At 55.6% G+C, this 25,258-nt stretch overlaps 1 protein-coding gene across 6 annotated transcripts; it reads right to left on the minus strand.

Moving 5' to 3' along the window:
* Positions 1 to 151: 151 nt before the first annotated feature.
* Positions 152 to 25,167, minus strand: ANKRD13B (ankyrin repeat domain 13B). 6 transcript variants are annotated; one of them, XM_063705857.1, is made up of 15 exons: positions 25,114 to 25,167; positions 7,111 to 7,246; positions 6,878 to 7,002; positions 6,748 to 6,793; positions 5,994 to 6,137; positions 5,713 to 5,902; positions 5,567 to 5,633; positions 4,228 to 4,309; positions 3,275 to 3,339; positions 2,912 to 3,042; positions 2,645 to 2,802; positions 2,364 to 2,516; positions 2,099 to 2,262; positions 1,951 to 2,027; positions 152 to 1,560 (listed from the first exon to the last, which is right to left on the minus strand). In XM_063705857.1, exons 4-15 carry the CDS (start codon positions 6,770 to 6,772, stop codon positions 1,332 to 1,334), a joined length of 1,485 nt encoding a protein of 494 aa, XP_063561927.1. In that variant the 5' UTR covers positions 6,773 to 6,793; positions 6,878 to 7,002; positions 7,111 to 7,246; positions 25,114 to 25,167; the 3' UTR covers positions 152 to 1,331. The 6 variants fall into 6 exon arrangements, 5 of the variants coding, with proteins under 5 accessions (XP_063561927.1, XP_063561926.1, XP_030867147.1 ...); XM_063705856.1 differs by lacking the exon at positions 25,114 to 25,167 and adding an exon at positions 21,260 to 21,876 and having other exon boundaries at positions 2,645 to 2,835; XM_031011287.3 differs by lacking the exon at positions 25,114 to 25,167 and adding an exon at positions 21,260 to 21,875.
* Positions 25,168 to 25,258: the final 91 nt, after the last annotated feature.

Below are 25,258 nucleotides of genomic sequence, written 5' to 3' on the forward strand. Positions count from 1 at the left end.
CCCAGGTTCCTGGGAGACCTGGCGATGCACTCCTGGGCTCAGGGCCCATCAGGCAGCCTCTTACCCTAGAGCTCTCTCCACTCTGAGGTTCAGAAGGACCCCAACCCACACCCTAGGCATTCCCCCCAAGTAAAGTTAGGTAGCAAAAGCCTCCTGTATGAAGCCTCTTTTATTTGTGCCTCAGAATCAGTCTGGTGCCCCTGGCATCAGGGAAGGGGGTGGGAGGAACAGTTTCTCTTTGTTCTTTTCTTCCATCCCTCTTTGTGTCCCTTCTGAGCCTCACTGGCTGAGCCGGGAAGGCCAGTCCCAGACAGGCCCGGGACAAGGGTGTGCGGTGGGCCCCTGCCCCTGGCGGGGTCTGTGCTTCTCTGGGTGGGTGAGGTGGGGCAGGGGAGAGCCGGGGGTTAGCACCATTGGATGAAGGGTTTTAGAGTCAGTCTCCGTGTGGGGGCAAGTGGGATGTACAACCACAGAGGCTAGCAGCAGCTGGTGGGAAGGGGTGGGGGTGGCGCCAGGGCCCTGGGCGAGCCCTTTGTGTCCAGTCTACTTGGGTCTAGTGCTTACCCCAGCCCAATATGCTCCCCACTCTCCGAGGCACCATGAGGGAGTCAGGGCTTGCACAGGCCAGGGGGCTACGTTGGACACACTCCCTGGTCACAAAAAAAAAAAAAAAAAAAATGTGCCTTGGGGGATGGGACTCCAACTTCTGGCTGCCCAAGGAGAAGCTGGAACCACCCTGAGACCCAGGACGGGTGTGGGGGCTGGGGGAGCCGGGTACCCCGCTAAGTGCACTTGACGCTGAAATGCCGGGGTGGGGGAGGGGCTGGGCCCTAGACGTGCTGGTTTGTGTCTGGAACAAAGCAGTGACACAGCACGCGGGGAGCTCAGCTGCCCCCCAGGAGTGAAGAGCAGAGATGCAAAGGCTTCAGGGGCAGTGTCCTGGAGTGGGGTTAGTGAACAGAAATGCAGACCGGCCAGAAGGAGCAAGGGATAGGGACAGCGCTCCTCTAAGGATTCATCTCCCCCTCAGGACCGCCTGGCTCCGCCCTAGGACAGGACAGATCTGAGCCCAGGGTAGCGGGTTGGGGAATCAGAATACAGCAAAGCAGGGGAATCAGGCCGTGCCAGTTGCCTCCAGGGCCCTGGCCTGGGAAGGTACCCCGCGGCCATGCCGAATCCCTCCCTGAACCGTGCCTGCTGTGCTGCTGCACCCGCGAGGCGGTGGCTCCAGTCTCCAGCCGCCGCTCTGCAGGCGCGCAGGCCGGGGTTTGTCTGGCTCCTGGCCCTGGGCGTGGCGCGCGTGGCGCTGGCGAGGGTCCCGGCAGGGGGCGCTACTGCTCGGTCAGTGAGAGCCTCAGAATGCGCTCCAGCTCCTCCTCCTCCTGGCGCGCGCGCCGCCGCCTCTCCTCCTGCTCCTGCGCCGACAGTTCCATCGCCAGCCGCAGCTGCTCGTCGTAGCTCCGGAACACGTGGCCGCCGGAACCTGGCCCTGAGCTGGGCCGAGGGCTGGGCACTGACGCCGGGGGCGCAGGCTGGCGCTGCGGCGTGGGCGGGGCGCTCCTGGGGGTGGGGAAGGAATGTCGCGGGCTCCCGGGCGCACCCACCCACCGGCCGGGGCCGGGACACGGCGTGGAGGCTCCAGGGCGGCCCGCGGCCACCACCCTCTAGTGGAGGCGGTCAGTCCCGCGGCGTCCTGGCCCCCACCTGGTCGTGGCGGAGCCCAGACCCTACCAAGTTCTCCCCGTCAATGCCTGGGGAGAGTCTGAACTCCGCGGTGAAGCCTGGATCCCTGACCCCTGCCTGCCGCCTCGGAGGCAGGAGTGGTGGCAGAAGCCATCCCGATACCAGGAGGGTCCCTGCCGAGGGCCCCGCGGGTTCTCCGGCTGTGTCCTGGCTTAGGGGAGACAGGATCCTCTCCGGAGGATTCTCTCCGGCCCAGCGGGCACTGACCTGTCCTGTCGGCGACCCTCGTAGGACATGGGGTGGGTGCCTGGCTTGCTGTTGGTTAGCGCCTCCCAGATGGTGACCTGCGGGGAGGCGTGGGCGTTAGCCGTGGCGGCGCGGAGTCCCGTGGCCCCGCGCGCCCGCGGAGACGCACCTGGTCATACTCACTGCCCGCCTCAAGCAGGCTCTGCTGGATGGCGAATTGCAGCAGGTCGTCGTCGTCGTCCCGGGTCGCCGCCTCCCGCTGGCCGCCCATCACGCTGTAGCCGCGCGGGGCCTCGAACAACGCCGGGGAGATCTCGCAGCCGCGGCAGGAGGCTGGGGGCGCGGGGGCTGGGTCAGGCACGGCCGGGCGCGCCCCTCCCACCCACCCCGGGGAGAGCCGAGGGGCAGGCGTTCTCGCGGGGAGGGAGCCTCACTCGTGGAGCTGGAGCTGCTGACGCTGGAGGAGTCGCTGCCTGGGGAAGGCGTCTCGCTGCTGGGGCTGCCTCGCACCGATGGCACCGGTTCGTCGCAGCCGTTGAGGTTCCCGAAGGTGATGCGGGCGTTGAGGATGTGGAAGATCGGGATTTCTGAGGATGAGGAAACCATCAGGCGCCACCACTCAGCCCCTCACACCTCAGCCTCAGCCCCACCCCGACCTCATCTAAACCCCGGTCGGCCCGCCACGGGTTCAGGAGAAATGGCCGTGCGGTCTCACCAATCTTAACTGGGAAGCCAGGAGGCAGACGCAGGGTGATGAAGTCCCGGAGCTTGGCAAAAAGCGCATTGCTGACGGCCATGAGGTCAATGATGGGGGCCACCTGCTCACACAGGGACAGGGGATGCTCCTCACACAGCCACAGCTTGGCCTTGAACCTGCCCCCACCAGATCCCAAGGGGTAAGGGACACTGCAGGAAGCCATGGCCTCCCAGCATCTCCTGGAGCCCCGGCCCCCCACCTTCCCAGCACCGGCAGGGGCCTCACTTCTGTGTCTTGGTGGTCAGTTCCATGGGGCGGCCCATATCACGGTTGCCCAGCTCAAAGTTGGGGTTGAAGTATTCTTCTGCAGTGATGGCAGTGGGGTTGGCTTGGCTCAGAGTCTGAGTGATCAGGGTCTGTACCACATGGGGAGGGGCCCAGGAACTCCCCTCAGTTCCTAATGCCAGGCCAGCTCATTTGTTGTCACAAGGCCCCCAAGCTGTCCCCTCTGCCAGTGTGGTGCTGACATGGCCTTGGGCATTGTGGAAAGGAGGTCCACATAGGCCATGCTAAGCAGGACGCTTCCCAAGCCTCCTCCTGAGCCACATCCACATCCCTCCACTTACGGGTACCCCTGCACACACTCACCCCATTTTGGGGGCCCCCGTGCTGCTCAGCGATTCCCAGGAAGGACTGCAAAGGTGTCTTACAGCCTACAAGAAATGTGGCATCTCAGAGGACACTGCAACTCCACACACACCTGGGCACCTCATCAGAGGTGACAGCACCCAAGACCTAGGGAGGAGGCCAGTTCCTGGGGTGGGGCCTGCTCACCCAACCACATACTCAGGCACGTTCACCTGAAGGGGACTGAGGGCTTCAAGGGCCAGGGGCCAGGGCCTCTGTGAGCACAGCTTAAAACACTAAAAGGAAGGCCTAGAGGACAGAAGCAACTTCCAAAAGTGCTCCTCTCCAGCTCAGTGACCCTGGACAGTAAAACGCCTGCCCCGGCAGGCACTGTGGGGTGTGCATGTGCGTGTGTGTGTTCTGCTTCAGGCACTTCCATAGGCACTTCCATCTGGGTAGGTGGGCATTGTGGGGTGTGCCTGTGCGTGTCTGTGTTTGCTTCAGGCACTTCCATAGGCATGATTTCATGTTGTTCCCCTGTGAGGTAGAAATTATGCTTTTTCACCTTGGACACGGTATCTGGTACCCAGAGAATCAGGTGTGGCATCAATGGGCATACAGAATCTGTGGCAAGGTCCCCTGACTTTCTACCTAGGATATGTCCCACTAGACTAGAATGGCCAATAAATGGCATACATGGCATTTCTCTCCCCTCCCAAATTCAACAGCAACATTAGTAATCACTTGCAGCATGGCTCTCCACTGAACCCAGATGAGTCCTTAGAATCTTCTTAGTACTCTAGGCAGCCACTACCCATCCTTAGGGCTTGGCACCTGAATTGAAATCTATCGGCCTGAATAAAGCATCCAGCCTCTTGCTAGGATGCCAGTGGGAATACTGATGGAAGCACTGAAGTGGGAGCTGGTTCCTGCAGTCCTGCAACACCTCTCCCCATCCAGCTCTGCCTCATTACCTTTGACCTTGCCCTTGTGCTGTTCTGAAAGATGTTCTGTCCGTGTGCGGGTGATGAGCTCCACGTTAGATGCCCCATACACCTGGGGACAGATGAAGAAAGGGCTCATAGGCAGTTCTGGTCTTACCCTGTGTCTTACCCCTAAGGGCACTGGGAACACTCCCTGTAGCAAAGGGTCCTGGAGAGACTCTGCTCCAGGCTTTTGGGTAAGTAAATATATGAGGTCATTCATTCATTCATTCACTTATTCATTCAACAAACATTTTTTGAGGAGCCTTTATGTGCCAGGCATTGAGGTGGGCATCAGGGATACAGTAAACAAGCCAAACATGATCCCTGCCCTCCTGAGACTTACAATCTCTATAAGGAGACAATAAAATGGAGTTATAACAGCATGGTCCATGCACTGGTGGGGGTAGCACAGAGGCCTTCCCAGACTACAGAAGCAGGGGAGGCTTTCAGAGGAGATGCCACACACAAAACCCATGGCATTTGTTAGTTCCTGCTTTCATGTCGTGGGCAACATAGGGGTCCCAGAGTAACAGGCAGAGCCTTTTTTTTTTTTTTTAGATGGAGTCTCGCTCTGTTGCCCAGGCTGGAGTGCTGTGGCGGGATCTCTGTACACTGCAAGCTCCGCCTCCCAGGTTCAAGCAATTCTCCCGCCTCAGCCTCCCGAGTAGCTGGGATTACAGGCGCCTGCTACCACACCCGGCTAATTTTTTGTATTTTTAGTAGAGACGGGGTTTCACCATGTTAGCCAGGCTGGTCTCGAACTGACCTCAGGTGATCCGCTCACCTCGGCCTCCCAAAGCGCTGGGATTACAGGCGTGAGCCACCATGCCCGGCCAGGCAGTCATTTTTAGGGATAAAGTCCTGGCTCTAGGGTCAGGCCAGCCAGGATCTGAACCCCAGCTCTGCCACTTAACAGCTGTGTGACCTTGTACAGGTCACAGAACCACTCTAAGCCTCTATTTCCTCATCATAAAATGGACCGATCATCCCTACTTCCTGGGGTTGTTGTGAAGAGTAAATGGGATGCCAAGGAAAGGACTCAATACACATGCGTAAAATGGGAATACTAATAGAACAGCACCTACCAGAAAGGGTTGCTGTGAGGAATAAATGTGTGTGTGTGTGTGTGCGTGTGCACGTGCCCTGTGTATACATCCATACATCCATATAAAACACCAGAGAAGTGCCTTGAACCCAAATATAAGTGCTTGACCACGCTGCATTGCTTCTGTACCTCCAGGGCTGGGGAAGGGAGGTCAGAATCCCCTGTACAGCTTGCTGTAGGCAAGAGTGCAGCTGGGCTGGCAGCTGGGAGCTGCAGCCTCACCTTAGCTTCATACCCATTCACCATCTCCGTCTTTTCACTGCGCCAGCCCAGGATGCCAGTCTTGTTCCTGGGGAAGCAGAGTGGTCCAGGTGAGGCAGGCACCCCACCGGGCTGGCTCAAGGGTGACCAAGGCCATGCCCACCCACCTCTCAAAGGAGATATTCTTGGTGTCAAGCTGAGTGGTGACGACGGGCGCGGTAAGCCGGCTCAGCACCTGTTCCTCAGTGGGCTGAGCAGCAGCCAGCAGCAGCTCCCGGTCCTGCCCAGCCAGTGCCAGAGTCTCTGTGTACACCACCCGGCGGTCGTGGTCAATCTCCATGACCACGGCGCTTGTGTCTGCCAGCCACGGAACAGCACAGGGGGATCAGGGGTGGCCTGGGGCTGCCTCCCATTGTCCCCACCCTGCCCCACTTCCTGCCTGCCTGACCTTGGCCCCTGAAGACAAAGCTGCGGTTCCCTCGCTGCCAGGTCATGTGGTCAAAGCCCAGGAGTGTGGTGTCTACCCTCAGGTTCTGGCCGCTCTTCCACACTTTGTAGGTGTCACTAGGGCAGATCTTGGACACCAGGGGCACTGGTGGAAGCGGAGGTTGGAGGTGGCTTTGACTGGTCTGGCCTACACGGCCTGGACCAGCTCAGGGCATGGGGTTTGGGATCCGTGTGGCCAGGAACAGGGGAGGGAACTGATGAGAGAGCAGCCTCTCCTCCAAAACCCCCTCCCTGGCCAGTGTAGACCATACTCACACACAAGAGCAACCTGAGGTCGGGACGGGCATGTTTCTGTCACCACTAAGTCCCTAGTGTCCACCATTTGTTAATTCATGCACTCACTCTTTCATCCATTCTTTCAACAAATATTTATGAAACACCTACTGAGTGTTCCAGCCACTGGGAATACAACAGTGAAAAAGACAGGACTCCTGCCCTCTCAGAGCTTACCTTCTAACAAGGAGCGGCAGGTCATGAATACAGTAAGCAAATCATGACAGAGTGAAGAGAATAATAATGGAATCAAGACAGTATCTGGGGCAATCTGGAAAGGCCTAGCTGAGGCAGTGACCCTGAGCTGAGCTAAGGGATAGAGGCAACCGCCGGAAGAGCGATGAGAACACATTCCAGGCAGGGGAGCAAGCGCAGGACCTAAAGTGGGAGAGCCCAGAAGCGACCTGCTGCAGCCCGCTTACCCCAGCTAGTGAACTCCCATTTCATCTCCACGTAGAAGTCCTGGGCCTGGAGGACGAAGGGGAGAGAGGCTAAGTCTGCACTGGAGAAGGGCTCAAGGGCTCCCGTGGAGGCTGAGAGGCTGGGCCTCACCTTGCGCAGCTTCTCCAGGAGCACGGGGATGCCCGCCAGCCGCTTCACCACCCGCTGGTAGTCCCGGTACCGAAGCACCAGCTGCACCAGCTCCAGGTCCCGGGTACTCACAGCCTCCTGGAGCACTGGGGGAGGGGGAGGCAAGGTCACAGGGCAGGACCCTTCAGCCAACCATAGGTCTATGATGCTGGGGAGGCCCCGGCTGCGGGGCTGGGGTGAGCAGGGCTGCCCACCTGTCCAGCCGCTGCGATTCTCCCTGCCCACGTCTGCGCCGTGCGCCAGGAGCACACGGGCACACTCAAGGTGCCCCAGCGTGGTGGCCAGGTGCAGGGGAGTCCGGCCGCGGGGATCCAGCTGCTCAATGTCCACCTGGAGGAGGAGGAGGAGGAGGAGTGGAAGATATAGCCCCAGTCACATCGGAGGCAGCCCTCCGGAGCCAGACAGCCCTGGAGCAGGCAGCAACCCCCACCCCCTGCTGGGGCTGCTCTGCCTCACCAACCTCACAAGGCAACGGAAAGACAGACACTATGGGCAACGGAAAGACAGACACGTGGATGGAAAGGGGCTTAGAAGACAGGACAGAAAGTAACTCTGGAAGAGGGAGGGCTTCCTCCCTTTCTGTCCACCAAGGGCCCCTGGCTGGGTCCTCTCCTCCAGGGCCCAGTGGCCTGCCTGCCAAGAATAAGCCTGGGACTGAAGTGGGGTGGCAAAGAGGCTGTTGGCCAAGGAGCTCACCTGGGACCAGACCTACCCTAAGGGTCCCAGGCCACCTTCAGGAAGAGCTACCAATTTAGATCACTGACATTATCACTGAGTGAGGTTTAACAAACGGTTACAGTAATACACAGACAGGAATGAAATAACAAGTTCATGGTATTAATACAATTTCACAACCATGTCCTGTGCTTGTGGGACACTATGCATTAAAATTTGTACAAATCCTATAATTTTGTGAATAACATGATTACATTGCATGAGATTTTTGTTGTGTGATACAAGTGATAAAAGCTTTTTTTGGGGTTTTTTTGTGTTTTTTTTTTTGGGGGGGACGGAGTCTCACTCTGTTGGCTAGGCTGGAGTACAATGACGTGATATCGGCTCACTGTAACCTCCGTCTCCCAGGTTCAAGCGATTCTCCTGCCTCAGCCTCCCAAGTAGCTGGGATTACAGACATTCGCCAACACGTCTGGCTAATTTTTTGTATTTTTAGTAGAGATGGGTTTTCACCATGTTGGCCAGGCTAGTCTTGAACTCCTGACCTCAGGTGATCCACCTGGCTCGGGCTCCCAAAGTGCTGCAATTACAGGTGTGAGCCACAGTGCCCAGACAAAAGATTTTTTTTTTTTTTTACTTGAGACAGGGTCTCACTATATCACCCAGGCTGGTCTCAAACTCCTAGGCTTGAGCAATCCTCCTGTTTCAGCCTCCCAAGCAGCTGGGATTACAAGTCCCTGCACCTGGCTTAGAAAGCATGTTTGTTAAACATAAGTTTTGTTTGTTTGTTTGTTTGTTTGTTTGTTTGTTTTTTGAGACAGAGTCTCACTGTGTCACCCAGGCTAGAGTGCAGTGGTGCCGTCTTGGCTCATTGCAACTTCCGCCTCCCAGGTTCAAGCGATTCTTGTGCCTCAGCCTTCTGAGTAGCTGGGATTACAGGCGAGCACCACTATGCCAGGCTAATTTTTGTATTTTAGTAGAGACGGGGTTTTGATTTGTTGCCCAGGCTGGTCTCCAACTCCTGACCTCAAGTGATTCGCCTGCCTTGGCCTCCCAAAGTGTTGGGATTACAGGCGTGAGCCACCACGCCCGGTCTTAAACATAAGTATTTAAATATATTTCAAGAGTCTAGGACTTCTAGTTAAGAACAGTGAACTGACAGGCCAGGCGCGGTAGCTCATGCCTGTAATCCCAGCACTTTGGGAGGCCGAGGCGGGTAGATCACCTGAGGTTGGGAGTTCGAGACCAGCCTGACCAACATGGAGAAACCCCATCTCTACTAAAAATACAAAATTAGCCAGGCGTGGTGGCCCATGCCTGTAATCCCAGCTAATCAGGAGGCTGAGGCAAGAGAACCGCTTGAACCCGGGAGGCGGAGGTTGCAGTGAGCCGAGATCATGCCATTGCACTCCAGCCTGGGTGACAAGAGCAAAACTCCGTCTCAAAAAAAAAAGAACAGTGAACTGACCACATGCATGTAACTCCCTCCTCTTCTCTGAACTTGATTAAAATGCCAGTAAAAAGGCTTCTACTCCTACCATAATAAATGAAATTACTCTGCCACCATAAACAATGAGAAAATTATTGCTGCAAAATATGTGAAGGCTGGGCACAGAGGCTCACCCCTGTAATCCCAGCAATTTGGGAGGCAAAGGTTGGCGGATTGCTTGAGCCCAGGAGTTAGAGATCAGCCTGGGCAACATGGCAAAACCCCATCTCTACAAAAAATACAAAAGAATTAGCCAGGTATGATGGCCTGTGCCTGTAGTCCCAGCTACTCAGAGGCTGAGGTGGGAGGATCGCTTAAGCCTGGGAGGTTGAGGGTGCAGTGAGATATCATCACACCTCTGCACTCCAGGCTGGGCAACAGAGTGAGACGCTGTCTCAAATATATATATACATATGCGTGTGTGTGTATATATACGTGTGTGTGTGTGTGTGTGTTTGTGTGTGTATATATATTTCTCTATATAGAAAATATATGTAAAGAGAAATAGCTGTTTTTAGAAGTCCAGAACTGTGATCCCTGAAGTAAGGAAAATGAACAAGGTGAGCTCTGTAACATCCCTGGATTTCTGCCTGGAGGAACATTCCAGACTGTAATTCAAGGAGGGGAAGCCCGAGCAGAGCATGGTGCTCTTCCTGAGTTGAGAAGATGGAGACAGGATTCAGGGAAGCCAAGGTATTAAAGGTTGCAGCAGAGCACAGTTCTGGAAAAGAGTAAACTACTCAAAAAACTCCAGAAATCTGCATAGGGGTCTCTTCAAGTCTTCCTGAATACTAAACTTCACATGTGTATAGTGAAACTCAGTAAGACCACACAAAAAGGAGCAATAAAATGGTAAATTCTCAGAGCTCACCAAAAGCAGGGAGATAATCAAGCTCCAGCCTCCTAGAGTGGAGATGCATATTTAATCAGACCTCAGAAGTGTTATGCCTTAGCAGTAGAGCTAAACTATCCCTAGAGAAAAGGCTCACCTAGACCCACCCTAACAGATTAAAAATTAGCCTCAGGCCGGGTGCAGTGGCTCATGCCTGTAATCCCAGCACTTTGGGAGGCGGAGGCAGGCAGATCACCTGAGGTCAGGAGTTCAAGACCAGCCTGGCCAAAATGGCGAAACCACATCTCTACTAAAAATACAAAAAATTAGCCGGGCATGGTGATGGGTGCCTGTAATCCCAGCTACTCAGGAGGCTGAGGCACAAGAATCACTTGAACCCAGGAGGCGGAGGTTGCAGTGAGCCAAGACTGCACCACTACACTCTGGCCTGGGTGACAGAGCAAGACTCCATCTCAAAAAAAAAAAAAAAAGAAAAGAAAAGAAAAAGAAAAATTAGCATCAAAGGCCAGGCACGGTGGCTCACACCTCTAATCCCAGCACTTTGGGAGGCTGAGGCAGGCAGATCACTTGAGCCTAGGAGTTCAAGACCAGCCTGGGCAACATACCAAAACCCCATGTCTACAAAAAATACAAAAAATTAGCCAGGTATGGTAGCATGTGCCTGTAGCCTCAGCTACTCAGTGACTGAGGCAGGAGGATCCCTTAAGCCCAGGAGGTTGAGGCTGCAATGAGCTGAGATTGCCCCACTGCACTCAAGCCTGGGTGACAGAGCAAGACTCTGTCTCAAAAAAAAAAAAAAAAAGCCTCAAAAAGGTCAAACTGATTTGCAAGTAATTTACCTAGTCTGCCTGAACAAAGCCCAACACTCTTTAAAGAACAATAACAAATCCAGATGCTTAACATCATATTTACAATGTCCAACATTCAGTTAAAAATTACTAGATATGCCAAAAAGTAGAAAAATAAAACTTATAGGCAGGGTGCGGTGGCTCACGTGAGCCTGTAATCCCAGCATTTTGGGAGGCTGAGGCGGGTGGATCACCAGGTCAGGAGATCGAGCTTGCAGTGAGCCGAGATGGCGCCACTGCACTCCAGCCCGGGCAACAGAGAGAGAGACTCCATCTCAAAAAAAAAAAAAAAAAAGAAAGAAAGAAAATATAACCTACAATCAGGAGAAAAATAATTTCATAGAAACAAAACTCAGAAATGATAAAGATGATAGATGGCTCAATATACTCAAGAGTTTAAAGAAAAACATGAAAAAGATGTTCATGAGGAGAGGAATGAGAGGTATAAAAAAGAACCCAGTGGACCATCTAAAGATAATAAGTACAGTAACTGAAATGAAAAATTCACTGAATGGAAATAACAGCAGATTAGACACTGCACAATTTAAAAATCAGTGAATTTGAAGACAGCAATAGAACTTTCCAAACTGAAGCACAGAGGAGAAAAATAGTACTGAAAAATAAAGTTGGCTGGGCTTCTATAGTCCCAGCACTTTTGGAGGCCAAGGCGGGAGGTTGGCTTGAGTTCAGGAGTTTAAGACCAGCCCAGGCAATACAGCAAGACTCTATCTCTACAAAAAAAAAAAAAAAAAAACAACTTTTACATTAGCTGGGCATGGTGGCAAGCAGCTGTAGTCCCAGCTCCTCTGAAGCTGAGGCAGGAGGATCCCTTGAGCCCAGGAGTTCGAGGCTGCAGTGAGCTATGATCACGCCACTGCACTCCAGCCTGGGCAACAGAGCAAGACCCTGTCTCTATGGAGCCTCATAATCTGTAAGACATTATCAAGCATTCTAACATATATCTATTGGAATCCCAAAGGACAGAATAAAGAAGTAGGACAAATAAGACAAATTTAGAGAAATAGGCCGGGTGCGGTGGCTCACGCCTGTAATCCCAGTACTTTGGGAGGCCAAGGCGGGTGGATCACAACATCAGGAGTTTGAGACCAGCCTGGCCAATATGGTGAAACCCCATTTTTACTAAAAATACAAAAATTAGCCAGGCGTGGTGGTGGGCACCTGTAGTCCCAGCTACTCGGGGGCTGAGGCAGGAGAATCGCTTGAACCCGGGAAGGGGAGGTTACAATGAGCCGAGATCGTGTCACTGCACTCCAGCTTGGGCGACAGAGGGAGACTCCATTTCAAAATAAATAAATAAATAATAAAAGAAAGAACGAACGTCCAAAATTTTTCCAAACTTGATAAAAACTACTATGGTGGGTTGAAGAATGGTGCCCCTCCTAAGACATGTCCACATCACATTCTGACCCTCACAGCCTATGAATGAGACCTTATTTGAAAAAAGGGTCTTTGCAGACATAATTAAGTTAAGGATCTCAAGATGAAATAATCCTGGATCACCCAGGGGGCCCTAAATCCAATGACAGGTGTCTTTCTAAGACACTCAGAGAGGTGGGAAGGCCATGTGAAGACGGAGGCAGAGACTAGAGTTCTGCAGCCACAAGCAAAGAGGGTTGTGGCCCAGTCACCAGAATCTGAAAGAGACAAGGCAGGACTCTTCCCTAGAGCCTTTGGAAGGACTGCCACCCTGCCAACATCTCAAATTTGTATTTATGTCTCCCGAACTGTGACAGAATAAATTTTTTTTTTTTTTTTTTTTTGAGATGGAATCTCACTCTGTCGCCCAGGCTGGAGTGCAGTGGCATGATCTTGGCTCACTGCAAGCTCCGCTTCCCGGGTTCACGCCATTCTCCTGCCTCAGCCTCCCAAGTAGCTGGGATTACAGGCACCCACCACCACGCCCGGCTAATTTTTTGTATTTTTAGTAGAGACGGGGTTTCACCGTGTTAGCCAGCATGGTCTCGATCTCCTGACCTCGTGATCCGCCCGCCTCAGCCTCCCAAAATGCTGGGATTACAGGCGTGAGCCACCACACCCGGCCAAATATTTGTTGTTTTAACCCACCTAGTTTGTAGTAATTTGTTGTGGAAACTAATACCAAGATAAAGCCAAGAACCAAGAAATTCAATGAACCCCAAGTAAGACAAACACGAAGTAAACTACACCAAGGTCCATCATAATCAAATGCTGAAAACTAGTGGTAAAAAGAAAATCCTAAAAGCATTCACAGAAATGAGGTCCATTATGTATGGAAGAACAGATACAGGAAATACTATATTCTTCTCATCAGAAACTATGCAAGCCAGGAAACAATATAATGAAATCTTTAAAGTGCTGAGGGAAAAAAACAAAAACAAAAACTTTCAACCTAGAATTCTTTTTTTTTTTCTCTCTCTCTAATCCAGTATGACTGGTATTGACCTAGAATTCCATACCCGGTGAAAATATTCTTCAAAACTGAAGAAGAAATAAATATGTTGGCAGACAAACAAATTCTAAGGGAATTTATTGCCAGATGTGCAGGAAATGTTAAAGGGAGTTCTTCACGTGGAAAGAAAATGATCCCAGATGGAAACTTGAATCTGTACCAAGGATTGAAGAGTGCCAAAAAATGTTAAATGTATAAGAATGTCAGGAGGCCAGGCACAGTGGCTCATGCCTGTAATCCCAGCACTTTGGGAGGCCGAGGCGGGCAGGTCACCAGAGGTCAGGAGTTTGAGACCAGCCTGGCCAACATGGTGAAACCCCATCTCTACTAAAAATACAAAAATTAGCTGGGCGTGGTGGGGGATTCCTGTAATCCCAGCTACTAGGGAGGCTGAGGCACAAGAATTGCTTGAACCTGGGAGGTGGAGGTTACAGTGAACAGAGATCGCACCACCGCACTCCAGCCTGGGTGACAGAGAGAGACTCTGTCTCAAAAAAAAATAATAATAATAATGTCAGGCTGGGCGCAGTGGCTCATGCCTGTAAGCTTTGGGAGGCCGAGGTGGGCAGATCACTTGAGCCCAGGAGTTTGAAACCAGCGTGGGCAATGTGGTGAAACTCTGTGCTACAAAAAAATACTAAAATTAGCCAGGCGTGGTGGTGCATGCCTATCGTCCCAGCTACTGGGAGGCTGAGGTGGGAGGATCCCTTGAGCCAGGGAGCCAGAGGTTGCAGTGAGCAGAGATCATCCCACTGCACTCCAGCCTAGGCAACAAAGCCAGACCCTGTCACACACACAAAAAAAAGTCAATAAAATATTTAAAACCCACAAGAATAAAGAGAAGAGATGTCAGCAGATGAGAAACTTCAACACAACTTTAGAACATGGGAAGTGGCTGGGGCCTCACAACTGACTTAGGGGAGCAGAGGAAGCTGAAACTAAAGCAGCCACAGAGGGAAACGTCCACATAAGGAGCAAGCCAGGTGACCCCCAGCCCCCCCGGAAAGGTGTAGGTAGGACCTGGAGGCAGTGGGGATGGCAGAGGTGGAGGTGAAGCTAGAGCTGAGTGCAGGGAGGCTGGTTACAATTCAGGATCCCCTGGTCCCCTTCCCAGCCTCATTAAGCTGGGAGATGCCCCCCTTCCTCATCACAGGACACCAGGGGTTTATTCTTTGTAGAAATTGGGCATGAGATGCTCTGGACTCAGGAGCATTGGCCACAGCAGAGGATGAGGTATGGTGCTGAAAGCCAGTGATCCGTGAAACCCCAGCCCCTTCCCTACCTGGGTCCTGAACCACTGGCAGCCAGGTCACACCACCACCACCCTATCTACCCGAGTAGGAAGTTGTCCCAAAGACCTCAGAATACAGACATCTGGTGACCCTACAATGAACAGGCCAGCCTGCCACCTGATCACCTTACAGTAGCACCCACACATCCCTGAGCTCCACAGCCCCATTCTTAAATATGATCCAACAGCCAGGAGAAACTGGACACTTGATGAAAGCTTCCCATGTGAAATAAACCAAAACATACAAATTAGATGCTAAGACGGCCGGGCGCAGTGGCTCACGCCTGTAATCCCAGCTCTTTGGGAGGCCGAGGTGGGCGGATCACGAGGTCAGGAGATCGAGACCATCCTGGCTAACACGGTGAAACCCCGTCTCTACTAAAAATACAAAAAATTAGCTGGGCGTGATGGCGGGTGCCTGTAGTCACAGCTACTCAGGAGGCTGAGGCAGGAGAATGGTGTGAACCCGGGAGGCAGAGCTTGCAGTGAGCCGAGATTGCGCCACTGCACTCTAGCGCGGGGGACAGAGTGAGACTCCGTATCAAAAAAAAAAAAAAACACACACAAATTAGATGCTAAGAACCCAGAGGAAATTCTCTTGATGCAGGGAATAAAAGAAAACTCTTTGGGGGAAAACAGTAATTTACATCCTCAGTAAAAATATAAAAAGATCATTGAATTCATGAAACAAAATGGGACAGCCTGGCTTTCCATGACGTCTCCTGCCCTTTCTCTTGCCTTCTTCATTCTGGAAGTGACTTTCTTAACTTTTCCTTGTTTTCTGCATTCCTGGACAGCTGCACCTGCCCCCATAAACAGTAAACATCACCTGAATTTACTTCATTTTCAGGTGGAAAAAAAAAACCAACTTTGAAACTGTCTACATCTCTTCTTTTTCCCGCACCCTCCACATCTAACCCATCAGAAAAACTTGTAGGCTCTGCCTTCAAAACAGACCTAGAAGCCTCCCAGTTTCCACTACCTTGCAGCTGTTGCCCCCGCCATCTCTCACTGGCAGCCCCCTACTGCCTCTTTGCTGCTCCCCTGGTTGCCAGGCTCTATCGTCCACCTCACCTATGGCAGCTAAAGTCACCCTGTGAAGTGTTACTCAGGTCCTGACACTCTTTAGTTCAAAATCTTCCAGTGGCTTTCCATCGTAGGTAGCAGGGAATCCAATGGCCCCAGACTTCTCTTTGAACTCATTTGCTCCACCCTTCACCAATGGCCTTCCCTGGAACGTTCTCCAGGATCCTCCAGAGAGCCCCAAAGCTTTCTCCCTCCCTTCACTCAGGCTGCTGCTCAAATGTCACCTCCTTAGAAAAGCCCACCCTGACAGCCCATCTGAGGTGACAGCTGCTATGGCTCTATCCACTGCCCATCCAAGTGCCTGTTTAGCACCTCCTGCACCTCGAACAGAAGCCCCATCAGCCAGGTCCCTGTCTGCTTTGTTCACTGCTGGTTCCCCACTCCCCAGGCAGCACCTGGCACATAAATATTTGCTAGACAAATGCATAGAGTACTAGGCTGAGGGGGCACAAGGAGGGGAAGGTAATTAACCAAGAAATCATTGCAGAAGTACATTGTTTATGCCGGGGGGCTCACGTCTGCAATCCCAGCACTTTGGGAGGCCAAAGTAGGCGGATCACTTGAGCTCAGGAGTTCGAGACCAGCCTGAGCAACATGGCAAGACCCCATCTCTACAAAAAAAAAAATACAAAAATTAGCCAGGCATGGTGGCACCACCTGTAGTCCTAGCTCCTTGGGAGGCTGAGATGGGAGGATCACCTGAGCCTGGGAGGCAGAGGCTGCACTGAGCTGTGATCACACTACTGCACTCCAGCCTGGGTGACAGAGTGAGACGCTGTCTCATGAAAAAGAAAAAAAAAAGAAGAAAGAAAGAGAAAGGGAGGGAGGCAGGGAAGGAAGGGAGGGAGGGAGGGAGGGAGAAGGGGAGGGGAGAGGGCAATATAAACAATATATTGTTTATAATTAGGGAGGTAAATGACAAAAGGAGTCCAGAGTGCTGGGGAGGTGGGAGAGGCGGAGCAAGGAGCACTGCTTTTCATTACGCATCTTCTAGCAACAGTTAAATATTTTAAAGCATGACCATGAACTCCATTGTCAAAAATGAAACATTTTAAATAATTTAAGATTATTTATATAATTTTTATAGCCTTGTCCTGGAATTTCTTCATTTTTCAATATACTGGGAGCCTCAAAAAAACCAGTGGGCCTGGCCCCTGTTGGCCTCTGAGCTGTGGCCCCTCACAGAGAAGGGGAGCGTTGTTTACTCTTGTCCAATCCTGGTTGGGCTGGACTCCCGGGCTTGCAACCTGGGTGGGGTCCTGAGCCCGGCAGCGGGAGTGGGAGAGGGCCACAGGGCCCAAACTGACTGGGGAAGTGCTGAGCAATCCAGGCCTCCCAGCCCTGCCCCAGATGCCGCAGCCGCAGCCGCTGCAGCTAATAAGACCCTAGGGAGCTGGCAGGCTCCTGCCTGGCCTCAGGGCTCCAGATGCTGCCTCCACCTCCCCATCAGGTGCCTCAGCTCCAGGCTCCAGAGAGAGGCTGGCACTTCCTTGCAAGCAGGGTGCCCCTCCCCATCCCCACACCTCAGGAGCGCTCCCCAGGGTGCCTCCCCAGGGAGGCCTGGATGGCTCAGCACCCCATACACCCCATGCAGAACCCCATACACTCAGCCAAGCTCCAGAGCAGCTCTCCCCACAAGCCCAGAGTGCCGCCTGCAGTGTAAGTGGCACCTTGCCCTGGGCCCAGGTAGGAGAATTCATTAATCTCCTCAGCAGAGGCCTCCAGCTTCTCCTCAGCAGAGGCCTCTAGCTATTTAATTGCTGGAATGAAAAGGTTTCCCATGAAACCCAACACCCAGCCCTCCCCACCAAGAGAACGGAGATTCCTTATCCCAGCAGGCCTCAGCTGGAGTCAAAAGCTGGAGTCTTTGGAGTTTTGTAGCTGGGGGTCCCTGGGCAGAGAGCCTCCCTACCTCCACTCAGGCACACACACCACACTCTAGTACACACTGGTACCATACAGATACACACTCGTACGCTCATAGGTACTCACGTGTGCCCTTAAGTGTACAAGCACATGCATGCCCAGCTGCCTTCTGGCCCTGCAGGAGTCCACTCCTGTGTAACGTGTGTGTGCGTATTTGCACAGGAGCACCCCTTACACCCACGTGCACTAGCAGGGTACTTTCCAAACTCCTTCAGCATGAGCAGAATCCTTTTGTTAAGGGAAGTATGAAAAGCATACACCTAACGTATGGACTAAACGTGGTGCTTGCGAGGAAGGTGAGGGACGCAGAGCCTGTGCTCAAGGTGGTGCCTGCTCAGCCCCTTCCCCAGCCCACGAGGAGGAAGGCAGGAGTCTGGTGTGGTCGTTGCTTGACCTCTCCTGCCCAACGTGGGGTGCAGGGGCAGGTCTGCCTGAGCTCATTCAAGGGGAGGGAGGCAGGATGCATCCTCAAGCTGCGTAGGAGGCCACGGGCTGTGGGGACCGCACCCTGGACTTCTCCCTCCATGTCACCCCTCCCATCCTGCTCTTGCAGCCCCTCCCCCTCATCCCAGAACACATTGATTTTTGGTTTCTGGGGTTTGCGGCTCCCTCTCCCGAGCTTCCTAGCTCACCAGCTGTGGTGATGCCCCACATCCAGGACTGCCCACTGTAGGCAAAAGGAGGGGTCTGAGGTGCTCCTCGCACATCCTGGGCCCCACAACCCATCTCCCCTGCCTCTAGGTCAGAAGGGTGAACAGGGAAAGCAGGAAGCAAGCCCACGGTGGAGAACGCCCCAGGGAGAAGGAAAATGTTTCTCTGGGACCACAATCTGCCCACTTCAGGGTTCTGGTTGCCAGGGGCAGAGTCCTGCTCCCCAGGCCCAACCCACACATGTCCCTCCCACGGGAGCCGCACAGGCTAACCCTTCCCCCTGTTCCCACCCCAGGGAACACCAGGAACTCGTGACTCCAGAACCAGGACCATGCCCAGCTGGCCATGCCAGGCAAGGGGGAACTGGCACATTCCCTGGCTTATAACCCTGTCCCCCCCGACCTGGCAGAGAACATACATAGCGGCAAGCAGGGCACCGGGCTGGCATCACAGCACTGCTGGGTGCCCCTTCCCCTCACCAGGCACCTCCTATCTGCCCATCACTCCCTGCTTCCAGCCTCCAGCAGAGCAATTCGGGGCTGAGCAAAGCCCATTAACCTGCTCTGAAGGTGGCCATGCTGGCCCCCTCCTCAGCCAGCTGCACTGCCAAGCCTGCCCACGGAGGGCCTCTGCGGGGCTTTCTTGGAGTGAAGAAGAGGCACCTATGCCAAGCCAAGACCAGGGAAACCTGGCTCCTGAGTGCTTGAGGAAAGCCGAGCTGTTTCTGTGGCGGCTGGTACCAGGGGGACTAGAGGCCAGGGACCCCTGGCTGGGATGCCAGGGTTCCACAGTGCTTTTCTCATGATGTTAGGTGGCTGTCCCCAGGTCCCCCTTGCAGAAAACAGAGCCTGGTGCCCTGGGGAGTAGGCAGTGTACATCTGGATACAAGCCTCACTCTGGGCCAGTCCTCGAGAGGGGAGACAGCTAGGGAACTCTCCCACCCACACGGAGTGGCATTCCTCTTTTTGGCACGCCTGAGGGAAGGAGAGGACTGGCCTGGCTCCTCTGTGGTTGAACAAGGGTTAACCTCCACCAGTGCCCTATATTCCCCCTGGCCTGGATCCAGGGCAGGCAGTGTCCATTTCAAGGAGACATTAACTCACTGGGGCAGGGGTAGGGGTGAACCTGGGACCTTGTTTCTGAGGCAGCCAGAGGGGTGGGAGAGAGAAACACATGAGCAGCCCCCAACACCTCTACCTGCAGCGGCTCCAGTGCCCCCCACCCCAGCCTTACCCCAGCAAGATGGCCACCCACTTCAGGATTATCAGCAGAGAGGCCTGCTGGAGAAGTCTTTTCTCCCAGGGCATTCTGCCTCTCTCCAGTCTCTGCAGTAAAAGGACCACCCACCCTCAGGCAAGGGAGTGGGACTGAGGCATTCTGGAGATTCAGCCTTCTGCCTAGTGATCCTTGGACCCCTGGGAAGTTCTTCCCACACGAGGCTTGTCTTCTTTTGCTTTCAGGGAAGGAAAGCAGAGAAGAGCCAGCAGAGGCTGGCTGGCCATGTCTTAGCACTTTGCACATCACCCTGGAATTCCCTGTTCACACTTGCTTCACCAGAACAGAGACTCCTTGAGGGCAGGGGTTGATGCCCTGTTTGTTCATCTGTTTCCTGGGGGCACTGTGACCCACTCTCTTTAACAGGCTTCTCGTGGCTGCAGAGCACTGCCTTTATGATAGATAAACAGAGACAGGGTCTGAGGAGTTCAGTCTGAGGAGAAACTCGGAGAGTGCTGGCATAGGCACAGGTAACAGGAAGTGGCCACCCAGACCGGCCCAGAGGCCTGCGGGCACAGGTCACTTGCATATTTACAGGGACTGCCATGCAGAGCCGGATGCCATGCAGGCCTGGGGGCTGGCTCAGCGTGGGACTTCAGAGACACATCCTGACCCCCAGCCTGCTCAGTCCGATGGCCTGCCCTCCACCTCCATGCTGCCCTTGGCGATTGCACAGCTCCTCAGACTGAACTTCTCATGACTCAATAAGCAGCCCTCAGAAGGTAAATTCCCACAGCAGGCAACTGCGCTAACCACCCCCAGCCCATGGCCCCAAGGTCTCAGACCCTGACCAAAACTGGGGTTCTCAGCCTGCAGCAAGCCATGGGACCCGGGCCCAGCTCTGGCTCTTGCAGCCCACCCTGGAGGCGGGGGGTCATCTCTGCCATGAGTGCCTACCTGTGGCCTGGGTGCCAAGGGCAGAAGTGGCAATCTGTGACCTGTGCCTGCCTTTGTTCTGAAGCATGGCCAGAAGACATCCTGAAGCATGGCCAGAAGACATCCCCCCTTCCCCTGTTTTCTGGAGACCACTGCCCAGCCCAAAGCTGGTGACCCACGTGGGCTTACTGACCAGCAGAAACCAGGGAGCCCACCTGGTGTGCAGAACCTCAAGTCCTTCCAGCAGCCAGGGCCCCTCAGCTTCCTCTGCGCCTAGAAACCAGGCCCCAGCACCAGAGGGCAGGAGAGTGCTTTTCAGCACCTGGACAAGGCCCTTGGGGCCTCCCAAGAGGGTCTTTCTCCACTCCCTGTTCCTGAGCTGGGGCTGGGCTCTGAGAGATCCAAGGATCTGCCCAGTTTGAGAGCTAAAAGAGAAAGCGCTCACCGTTGGGGAGAGGGCGCTGGGTGGGGCTGGGGTGCCTGGGAGTGTGACACAGCCTCTTCCCCATTCTTGACCTATGGCCCCCTCCCCACGCAAGCCTTTCCCACCTCCGCACCCTCACTCGGGAGGTGTCGCCGCTCAACTGGCTGGGGCGGACTCTCCCACCACATGGAACACCGACCCAGCCCGCAGCCCCTCCCTGCAGCCCTCACTGCCCCGGCGGAGGAGGGGCACAGAGGCCTCTACCCTCATCTAGGAGAGTCCGAAACACGTGTGGTCCCGCCCGTCCCGGCCGGAGGGGAGCGGGCAGGGCCCGCTCCTATCACCCTTTCCCGGTCAACAAGCACAAAAGCCGCGGCCGCAAACAAAGACGCGCCGCAAACTCGCCAGGGAGGCGGGACAGCCCGCGCCGCACCCCCTCCCCAGGCCGGACGGGCGTGCCCGGCCGCGGGGTCCCCGCGGCGCCCCGAAGGCGCTCCTACCTGGCCCGCGCGGACCTCCTTCTCCAGCTCGCGGTGGCGGTTGTGCCACACGAGGTAGTGCAGCGGATACTTGCCCTCGGGCCCCTTCCTGGCGGAGGCGTTGGCGGGGATCATCGCCCGCTCCTCATGCCGGGGCCACGGCGCCCGGCCGGGGAGGAGGGACGGCGCCGGAGCCGGGGCCCGGGGCCGCGGGGCGGGGGGCCGGCGCTGCCTGCTCGCGGGGCTGCGGCTCGGGCATGTGCGAGCGGCGGCGGGCGGGGGCGGCGCGCCCGGCGCGGTGCGGGCGGCGCGGGCGACGGGCGTCCTCGCGAGGCGGCGGCGGCGGGCGGCGCGGAGAGGCCCCCACCCGCCCTGGGAGGGAGCGGGCACTCGGCGGCGCTGCGCGGACTCGCGCTCGCCTCCCACACCCCCGCACACAAAGACGCCGCTCGGCGGAGGGAGCAGGCGCCCGCAGCGGGCGCGGGGGCGCACGGGACGCGGGGCCCGGGGACGCCGCCGCAGGGACGCGCGCCCGCAGCCCCCGGGTCCCCACAGCTGCATAGCCCGGCCCTCAGCCCGAGCGGCCGGCGCGGGATGCGGGGATGTGGGGATGATGGGGAGAGAGGAAGGGGACCAGGCGCCCCGGGTAGAGCTTGTCAGCTCAGCCCCGCGGCATCATGGGGTTTGTAGTCCGCCTCGTGAAACTGGGGGTGACAGGTGGCCGAAGAGGGTCTGCACTGTCCCCGGATCTCGTGGGAGAGTGGGCGGGGAGTCAGGCCTGGCCCAGACGCGGGCGGGGCCCTGACGCCAGGTGGGCTGGGACGCACCTCCCCCGCTGGCATTTTGCCTTTTGCTGGGGAAGTGGGGGGGCACGGGCCTAGGTCGAGCGTTTGGGAGACGGGGTGGAGGTGTGGTCTTCAGAATTGAGCTTGGGTCCCAGGGGCCATGAAGAAGGATCCGGATTCCCAGAAGAGAGTGTCTGATTGGGAACTCCTGAGAAAGGTGTGGGGCATCAGTACCAAGGGTCATTGGAGCAGCCAGGGGTCTGGCCCCTGGAACATTTCTGAGGAGTCTTCCCTGCCCTGTTAGAAAATTAAACTCCATCTTCCACACGTCATTGGAAACAGAATGTCCAGTAACGCGGGAAAGACGGTCCCTTTTCCCCCGCACACTGTCCCCAGCAAGAACCAGAGTGAGGTTGGACAGAAAAAGCAGCAGGTGGCAGCTCCATTCCTCCACCCAGCTGGCCCTTCAGGAAGGGAAGTGACTGATTCCAGAGACTCCTTCCTGAATGACCCCAGGGTGAAGAGGTACTTCCAGAATGGTCCCTGCAGAGGGTGTGGTAAAAGTTGAATTGGCCTGTCAAGCGCCAATTGCAAGGCCTGGAAGGACCAAGAGGCTTGGACCAGTCCCTGGAGGGAGGGGACTGAGATATCAGAGAGACCAGAGTTCGAATAGCTCCAACTGCCTGACCTTAAAAGAGCAAACTGCTTAATTTTTCCGACTTTCTCGGTCCACTCCTCTTCAAAATGGGAATCTAGATACTACCTCCTGGGGTGAGCTAAGGATAATGACTGCCCTGGAAACAGCGCCTCCCTCCCCCAACCAGGCGGGCCAAGACAGGTGGCGGGACCAGGCACGGTGCCTTCTTGAGCCCACCTCAGAACAAGGCAGGAATAAGGGATTCCACACCGGCCCTACTTAAAACAACAATCCAAGAAGTGTTTGTGTGGGAGGTGCCAGCAAAAGCTTGCAAACTCTCTCAGGTTTCTTTGTGTGGTCTTCCCTCCTTCCTCCTCCACACCCTGTGGTGCCAGGCCCCAGCGGGAAGAGATGAGGGAGGAGCGGGCTGCCTCGCCCCTTTCTCCCGCCTGGGAGGAGCCAGCTGGCGTCTCCGGCGGCCCGGGACCGCTGCCCGACTGCACCACCAGGGGTCAGCAGAGTGTCGTGGCTGCAGCCGGTGCAGGGGAGGGGGCTGGCGCGGTTGAGGGGCATCTAGGAGTGGCCGGGAGCATGCCTGTGCATTTCCTTATTAAATTGTTTTTCGAACCTTGTGTGTGATTCCACTGTAGCAGTCCTGCTTCCTGGGGTGGTGACATCTCCACGGGGGAATCCAGAAACCCTTTTATCTCCAGTCCCAGGCCCAGAAGTTTGGCTGTGACGGGGCTGGGGGAAACAAAGTTTGGACGATGTGTCCGCGCCAGGGCCACTCCCAGGTAGTCTCTGAGCCAACCAGGAGATGGGGAGTGGGGTGGAGGGGTAAGCAGAGTGAATCATCCTTCTTCCCCAGCAAAGCCCATGAGTCCGAGGACAGGGGGAGTTCAGGATGGATTGTGGGGAGCTGTCCCCTGGGCGGCCGTGTTCTTTTTTTGCCAGGCGGCGGTAGACACTGAACCCAGGTCGCTTGCGCTTCGGCCCGCGCTCTCAGCTGCCACGTGCTCGAGACGCGCCCACACAGCGGAGAAACAAAGACAGCCAAGCGGCAGGGCTGCCAGCAGCCTCCTCGACATTTAATAAATGAAATTCCATAGCTGGGGGTCGATCGGGGGTGAACGGGCGGCCACCGCTTGTGAACTGAGCGCCTGGCACGGGCTGCCTGGCCATTCCTCCCGTCTCACTCCCCCCGCCCCTTATCCCCTTCCCGCTGGGGCCACCAAGCCCATGGACTCTTTGGTGAGAGAGCAGCTCGGGGCGGCAGGTGGTGCTCCCCCCTACACACCAGCTAGGTATCGTTGCTTGCAAAAGCCCCACCAGCTGAGCGGCTGGCTGTCGAGGGAGGGGAGGCCTGCAAGATTTTTTTAAGGTGCAATTATAAATAAAGCCCATGGATCGCGATTTCAAACAAACTTGTCAATCTGGGCCGCAGCAATAGGCGATGGAGGCAGCTTTGCGTGTATTTCGGGTGGTGTGACTCATGAGCATTACTTGTCTCCCCTAGGGAAGGAGCCTGCCCACCCACAAATCACTGCCGCTCTGGCACCGCTGGGATAATCGACCAACTTGAGCACCCCTGCCAAAGGACTGCCCCCATCTTAACAAGCAGGAGTCTCTGACTCTTGGAGAACCTCTCCTCAATTGTCACCACTGACCTGGCCCCCAGGTCTGGCCCTGGGGACCTCTGCCCTCTCCCCACAAGCAGAGTGCCCGGGCCTTTTGCTGCTGCAGGGATTGGGGGTTGGGTACAAGCGCGGCACACGCGTATGGGGGCGCATGCTCAGTGCGGGGGCTGCGCTCATGTGCGGCCTCTACCTAGGCTCCCTGCCCCCCAGCCCACCCACGTCCCTCACCTGCCTTGCCTTTGCCTGCCTCGTCGTGTGAAGTCCAGGAAGAAAGGCCGTCACCTGAAACGGCCCCTCTATGTTATATGCACCCTTTCTGGACACACACACCTCTGGTGGCCCAGAAACACCGTGGGTGTGTGTAAGGCGGATGACAAGTGGATGTGAGTGCACACAGGCACAGTGGTCACTCCTCGGGAGGTCTTTAAAAACCGCCCAGATTCTCTCCTCTCTGGATGGAAGGATGCATGGAGAGATAGATATATTTTTAGTCCGGAGGCAGGGGAATACACTGCCTGACCTTTCTGGCACCTGGGCGTCCATATTGTTAGCAGTGGGCGTATTCAGCAAGAGTGTGACACACACACACACACACACCTGGACACACAGATGTGGACACCTACGGGACAGGGACGCACACCTCACCCCAACCAGAGATAGACGGGTACCCCAAGGCACAGCCCCTTTGACCTGGAGCGGGACTTGGGCCTCCAAGTCCTTCTTCCCTAATCCCCGCCCTCGCCGTCCGTGGGCCCAGCGTCCCCCGGTCCACCCCACGCAGAAAGTGAAGGGGAGGGGGCTGTGAGGGTGACTCACATTGCCTCCGGGCCAGGCGAGCGCTGCAGCGGAGGCCAGGGCCGCAGGCCACGCTGCCCGCCGGGGCCGGGCATCTGCCGCGGCCCCTTTAAGCGCCCCCGCCCCCTCCCGCCCGCGCCCGGGTTTCCTTTCTCTAGGGGGCGCG

Source organism: Gorilla gorilla, chromosome 4, assembly GCF_029281585.2.
Source record: "Gorilla gorilla gorilla isolate KB3781 chromosome 4, NHGRI_mGorGor1-v2.1_pri, whole genome shotgun sequence".
Lineage (NCBI taxonomy): Eukaryota > Metazoa > Chordata > Mammalia > Primates > Hominidae > Gorilla > Gorilla gorilla.